The sequence below is a fragment of the Schistocerca gregaria genome, chromosome 1 (genome assembly GCF_023897955.1).
Source record: "Schistocerca gregaria isolate iqSchGreg1 chromosome 1, iqSchGreg1.2, whole genome shotgun sequence".
Lineage (NCBI taxonomy): Eukaryota > Metazoa > Arthropoda > Insecta > Orthoptera > Acrididae > Schistocerca > Schistocerca gregaria.
Window position 1 is genome coordinate 614,982,622 of NC_064920.1, and position 7,322 is coordinate 614,989,943.

A 7,322-nucleotide genomic window follows, 5' to 3' on the forward strand; every position below is an offset into this window, starting at 1 on the left:
GATAATAGAAAAGACTGAAATAGCAAAATGTACTGTGTTCTGAAATGAAGAAGTGTGTGTTTAATATTAATAATGGTTTTGGGGCTACAGAAGAAACTAAACACTTCCTGCAAATTGACAGAACTCCTGCACAAATCCATCCATCGACTATGATTGATGCTTGCATACTGTGGAGTCTTCACATTCTGAGTACAGAAGGCTGTATTTAAATCTTTTTGAACACAGCTGCATACCTATGCAAATATTGTCATTGTTTCTCACTGAAGTGAGATGTAATGCTAGATTAATTTAGAGATCAAAAGCCATAGAAGTCTAATACAAGTCTAAACTGTAGCATCAACGTTCAGTTACATCAGTAATTTAACCATAGTGTTTGTTAGTGATGATCTAGGCTTATACCCTTTTGTCCATTCCACATGGTGGTTTTTTATCAGATTTGTTATTGCAATCCATGGAGTGTACAACATTTTTAGGAAAAGTTATTTGCTTTTTTAAAATAAGTTGGGTTAGTCATGAGCTTGAGAGTGATGTATGGGATAGATTAATATTTTGATATTTATTTTAGGCTCTACAATATTGTCTGCAATGTAAGACATTTGATAAAGAAAAATTTGCAAATAATTGTACAAAACTTTTATTGCAGTTAAACATTATACATCAGTACTCAACAAGTAAATAAGACCTTGTATAAAACGTCTGGATATAATAATTTTTGTCCCGATATTGCCCAATTCGAAGGGCAACAATGACTTTTTCCTACAATAATAAATGCAATTTGACAGAACACATTTAGCGATGCTCAGTCATCCAGCGTACTGAATAAATGATTGCCAAAGCGATTTTTTGAAATCTTTCTTTTTGTATAACACATAAGAAACACTATAAATGCTGGAAGTCAGACAATGAAAGATTTTAGCTACTGAACTATGCCTGCTCATATAAATTTAATTTTAAGAACCTCACTATTGTAACAACACTTCTTGCTGTATAATGCACATCACAAATTTTCATTGAGAAGATGATGATACTATGGTGTACTATCTTTAAAATAGATTTAACGAAGCCCTTTTTAGAGCTGAATCTGAGAGGAGGCAGCATGCCTTATTTTCCAGAACGCCGGATACACACAATATTCGCATACTGCACTTTGGTAACGCACTCAGTTACCGTTTAGTAAGCTACACGATTGTACTGAACATTGGGATAGCTAATCATGGAACTGAAAGAATCATGTCTGATAGCCTAGTTGATGCGCACAAGCTCTGGTTGCTTGTAAGAGTAGATGGGAGCGCCGGCAGGATGCAGGTCGTGGTACTGGAAGCGCGCCAGGTAGCCGGGTGCTACTGCTGGCTGCTGCAGGGCGGACAGCTCTCCAGGATAGGCGCGCTGCTGCTCGGGGGCGGCGGAGACGGGGGCGGGACCGTGGACGTAGGCGATGCGCTGCAGGCGGCCGTCCGGCTGCAGCACGTAGTACACGCCGCTCTCCTCCGCCTCACTTAGCGCCGCATTGCGGCCTCTAGGGAAGTCATACTGTGGGCACACATAGGAGCACTTTTGTAAAGTAATAAGAGAAAAGCAAATTGATTAATTGTACGAACACTGCACACCAGAAGTAAGGAAGTGGCATACATAAATTAGTCTGTAATACTTATTGATCTGAAATGCACATTTTATCATCAACCAGGCGTTATATGGTACTTCTATCACGCCACATAAACAGCAAATTCGATTTTCAACTTTTTGCTCAATGTGGGTTTCTCTAGTTCCTCATAATTTATTCCCACTTCTTTAAATACTTTTTCTATCATCCTGACATTCTTCTAGTCGGTGTCCAACTAAGAGGGCTTCATATAGATTGTTATCCCGAGGAGATGTACAACCACCTAACTGTTCTTCAGTTGTCTGTCTTGTGAACATCACTTCAGTGGGCCTTTGTACAGTGATGCGACATGTTTATACTGTACAATGATGAGGTGAAGGACAGCACAGAACTTAACGTTCAATACCTACACCTCTTGTCCGCCCCTGGTAGCTAAGTGGTGAGCACGAGAGAATGTCATACCTAATGGCCCAGGTTCGATCCCTGGTTGGGTCGGAGATTTCCTCCACTCAGGGACTGGGTGTTGTGCTGTCCTTATCATCACCATATTTCATCCCCATCGACACCTAAGTCGCTGCAGTGGTGTCAAATAGAAAGCCTTGCACCAGGCGGTCTACACAACGGGAGGTCCTAGTCAATCGGCTACCTCTGGAATACAACTAAAGGAACTTAATCATCTGATTGTCAGATCACCTTTGACACTGTTAGCTGCCTCCACGACACATAGATGTCAGGAATTCAATCAAGGACGTTGGCAATCTGGTGTCGTTAATTTTACGCTAACATCGCGCCTCACCATGCCAGTCAGTTACTAGTAAAGAAAGAACTGTTTCAGCAACAGAATTCCAGCCGCGCGGGATTAGCCGAGTGGTCTTAGGCGCTGCAATCATGGACTGTCCGTCTGGTCCCGGTGGAGGTTTGAGTCCTCCCTCGGACATGGGTGTGTGTGTTTGTCCTTAGGATAATTAAGGTTAAGTAGTGTGTAAGCTTAGGGAGTAATGACCTATTCAGTTATGTCCCATAAGATTTCACACACATTTGAACTATTTTTTTCAACAGAATTCCAAAAATTGAACTTGCATCCTAGCAGCCCCTTTTCTACAGAAGTAAGAATCGACAACACGACACATTGAGCACTGGTTCTGCAAAGAAATTTCTCACATATTTGCCACCCAGGTACATAACTTCTAGTGTCCATCCTTCACACCACATACCAAGCGCCTTACTTCCATTTTTCTGCAGAATATTAACTGTAGTCTACTTTTCTGTAAGTTTTGTTGCTCTTCAAGTGACTCCTACACTAAAATCAAAGACAATTACGTTCCGAGAACATTACATAGCAAAGCAAATGGAACATCTCAAATACCCGTACTATCTGTCAAATTTCGTAATCCTCTGGAATAAGAGCAGACAAGTGTAATGAATACATATTTATGTTGGAAACAACAGGGAAAGCATCAACTTCAGCTAGAGGTAACGTAGTTGTGCCGCAGTAAGTAAATATGTTAACTGTGCTTACGTTGTAAGGGCCGGCCACGGTAGTCGTAGGAGCCTCTGTAGTGGTGGTGGCAGCTTCTGTGGTGGTGGGGGCAGAGTTCGGGAAGCTGGGCAGGCGGTAGAGGCCAGACAGTCGAGAGGCGTCCTGTGAGGGAATGAAGAACTGTGGGCGGAAGCTGGCCGCGGAGAATCCGGAGAAAGACTGAGGAGCAGCGAATGACGGCTGCGCCTGTGATTGGGCGAATGCCTGTGGCTGCTGCTGCTGCTGCGGTTGTGTCTGGAAACGCTGTGCTTGGCGGAAGGGCGCCCCGTAGCTGGTGGAGGGCGCTTCGCCTGTGGCCACCGTCACAAGCGACGCCGCGATGAAAACCAGCATGGCCTGCAGCACACAGCGATGGAACTTCATTTAAGTTACCTCATTCCATGGCATATTACATTCCACTTCTCTATAAAAGAATCTTAATGAGAAGTTAATCATGCTTGTTCAAGGTGTGTACAAGTTGGTCATATCTCGCCTCATTTGGAAATAATGAATGAGGATTTAATCATAAAAAATGTGATTTCGTTATTGTTAGTTTGATTTCGGTAAACACGAATGTGGAACTTCTCTGGGTGAATTCGTGGTAAGCGGACTTGAATATACTGCTATTGAAACTATATAAATAACTATCATCCAATCAAGTTTAGTTCCGTTTCATTAAAACTAGAACCAAAACCTTAGTTGTAAAAAAAATAAATATCGTAATCATGCTATAAGTTAATTCTAGACCTAGATAATCACTGCAGTATAAATTCATTCTAAAGTAACTTTGCAATTTGTCCGATTTGAAATTGACTGACCAATATAAATCATTATCTAGCCTGTGAAACACAACATATGTAATACCGGGATTCTTAACTAGGTGGAGTGAAGTAACATTTCGGCAAAAATTCTTGATGATCGTTTATTGATACCATCCAAGCAGTGGATCACATACACAATGAGTGCAATGATTAGCTTTAAAGCCCCTCGACGATGATGTCGAGCAAGATGAAGCATAGCGCGCTTTGAGGAAAGATAAACTAAATCGGCTTTTGTCTTTCAAAGTAACTGTTGTGACAGTTGGGTTAAGCAATTTATGGAAGTCATGGAAGACATAAATGTCTATCGCCAGTCGGGGATTTGAAGCGCCGTAATCCGGATACCCCTGTTTTTCTACTGTACCATCTCACTCGAAACGAAAATTACTTTTACGTCACGACATGTCTTTTAAGAGGAATATGTAGACGTAAGGACTGCCATGAAAGAATTTATATATTTCCTAGATATATGCACATATATTATCAACTTCGGATTTCGAACCCTCGAAATTTCCATGTAGTGTCGTTGTTGGCGAAAATATTTTCACATTCACAAAAAAAATAAAAAAAAATTCAAAACGTATGACGAAATGTCGTTTGTTTGAACAGAAAACGAAAACTGCTGATTCCACTGACTCCATGTGGGTTAGTACTGTTCGCTTTAAGAAGACCTACTCTGATTCTTTCGTATGGGCGTTCATTGGCGTTACTGGGGTTCTGCTTGGCGCGAAATATCCTTTTGCTCTGAATATTATATGTAACGCGACTTTACCATGTACTACGAAGATGTACCAAATAATTTTCCCGTAGGACCTTAATCAACTTAGGATCTCTTAGGTTCGTCCAGATGTACTCTCACCACTGCCACATACTAGAAGCAAGAGGTTCCATTTGATATATAAAATACATCCACCATGAAATTATTCATACTATAGAAACACAAGACCATCTGAAACAGCAAAATAACACATACATTTCTAATGTTCACACATTTTATTTCGATATTGTGGTTTAGTTTTCTCATAATTGCTTCTTACTCTAGTTTAGTTTGATCAGTCCTATTTTAATTTAAGTGGATACTTACACTGAACCTTTATTAAATTAAATTAGAACGCAGCATGTCATTCTCAATGGAGAGAAGTTTTCCGAAGTAAGAGTGATTTCAGGTGTGTCGCAGGGAAGTGTCGTAGGACCGTTGCTATTCACAATATACATAAATGACCTTGTGGATGACATCGGAAGTTCACTGAGGTTTTTTGCGGATGATGCTGTGGTACATCGAGAGGTTGTAACAATTGAAAATTGTATTGAAATGCAGGAGGAAGAGCAGCGAATTGACGCATGGTGCAGGGAATGGCAATTGAATCTCAGTGCAGGCAAGTGTAATGTGCTGCGAATATATAGAAAGAAGGTTGCCTTATCATATAGCTACAATATAGCAGGTCAGCAACTCGAAGCAGTTAATTCCATAAATTATCTGGGAGTACGCATTAGAAGTGATTTAAAAAGGAATGATCATATAAAAGTGATCGTCGATAAAGCAGATTCCAAACCGAGATTCATTCGAAGAATCCTAAGGAAATGCAATCTGAAAACAAAGGAAGTAGGTTACAGTACGGTTGTTCGCCCACTGCTTGAACACTGCTCAGCAGTGTGGGATCCGTACCAGATAAGGTTGATAGAAGAGATAGAGAAGATCCAACGGGCAGCAGCGCGCTTCGTTACGGGATCATTCAGTAATCGCGAAAGCGTTACGGAGATGATAGATAAACTCCAGTGGAAGACTCTGCAAGAGCGACGCTCAGTATCTCGGTACGGGGTTTTGTTGATGTTTGGAGAACATACCTTCACCGAGGAGTCAAGCAGTATATTGCTCCCTCCTACGTATATCTCGCGAAGAGTCCATGAGGATAAAATCAAAGAGATTAGAGCCCACACAGAAGCACACCGACAGTCCTTCTTTCCACGAACAATACGAGACTGGAATAGAAGGGAGAACCGATAGAGATACTCAAGCTACTCTCCGCCACACACCGTCAGATGGCTTGCGGAGTATGGATATAGATGTAGATGTAAAAATGGATACAGAATTTGGCGCAGCTATTATCAATACCAGAAGTGTTGTCATTCAGTCAATCACGTCTCTTAGATACAAACATCCTTCTTGCTGACTCTTAGCGAACAATAGCGTCTCTTATTATTACGCTGATGCCGCGGCGTCATGACAGCCATGTGGTTCGGGAAAACGTGAAACCCACGAGGCGGGGCACTCACCTGCATTGTCGACTGCTGTGCTTGGTGCGTCGGGGGACCGTGGTGCCGGACAGCGGAGGTAGGCGCCTTTTATGCAGGCGGAGCCACTGGGGGAGTGGCGCTGAGCGGCGCTGCTGGAGCTAACCCAGTCGCGTCCGACGCCTGGCGCACGTGCGGCGCGGCCTCGGGTCAAGGCCGCAACGCATAGTCCTGCGTACATCGGCAAGTCACGCAATCCCACCTTCCTGTGGGACCATTCCACGTAGAACATCCTACTTAAGGTTTCTGGCCTCGTCATGTCCATTTCAACTATGCAGTAGGTCATGAATTGTGATCAGTATACTACAATTGCATTTATGATTACTCACTTTGCCAATTTTGTATTTTCCATGGCATGTACGTGCCCAAGGATAGTTCACTTCTGACTGGAACTTATTGTTTAATGTGACAAAACAGCTGTACGTAAACCAAGATTTTCCAAAAAAAAATTCTAGATGTTGCTCACTTATGTTCTTATTTGTTATTCAAGTCATCCCTCTTTTGTCTTGTTTGACGCCAGTCATATTTTCTTCCTTCATCGTGCTGACACTTTCATCTCCACATTTCTGAGTAGTCAGCTTACTATATTTCATACTTTACTGTACCTGTAAAACGTCCACTCCAGCTCCCTATTTACTTTCCGAAATGCGCCGTCTGCACAAAGCTGTGATGTCACTTTATTAAAATCAGGGATTTACACAGACAAAAATGAAGTACAGTGATTAATGAAAGCAATTATAATATACACTACTGGCCATTAAAATTGCTACACCACGAAGATGACGAGCTAGAGAAGCGAAATGTAATCTACAGGAAGAAGAGTGCTGTGATATACAAATGATTAGCTTTTCACAGCATTCACACAAGGTTGGCGCCGGTAACGACACCTACAACGTGCTCACATGAGGAAAGTTTCCAACCGATTTCTCATACACAAACAGCAGTTGACCGGCGTTGCCTGGCGAAACGTTGTTGTGGTGCCTCGTGTAAGGAGGAGAAATGCGAACCATAACGTTTCCGACTTTGATGAAGGACGGATTACAGCCTATCGCGATTTCGGTTTATCGTATCGCGATATTGCTGCTCTCTTTTT

The 7,322-nt window shown here is 42.1% G+C and overlaps 1 protein-coding gene across 1 annotated transcript; it reads right to left on the reverse strand.

Moving 5' to 3' along the window:
- Window positions 1–621: 621 nt before the first annotated feature.
- LOC126358860 (uncharacterized) lies at window positions 622–6,240 on the reverse strand. Its single transcript, XM_050007585.1, has 3 exons — window positions 6,212–6,240; window positions 3,120–3,476; window positions 622–1,530 (listed from the first exon to the last, which is right to left on the reverse strand). The coding sequence occupies exons 1-3, from the start codon at window positions 6,215–6,217 to the stop codon at window positions 1,243–1,245; spliced, it is 651 nt and encodes a 216-aa protein (XP_049863542.1). The 5' UTR covers window positions 6,218–6,240; the 3' UTR covers window positions 622–1,242.
- Window positions 6,241–7,322: the final 1,082 nt, after the last annotated feature.

Excerpts from the sequence above, each read along its gene's own strand:
- LOC126358860 (XM_050007585.1), bottom strand. Across the intron at positions 1,531-3,119 it reads CCGTGGCCGGCCCTTACAAC|TATGACTTCCCTAGAGGCCG; the intron begins GTAAGCACAGTT and ends GTGTGCCCACAG.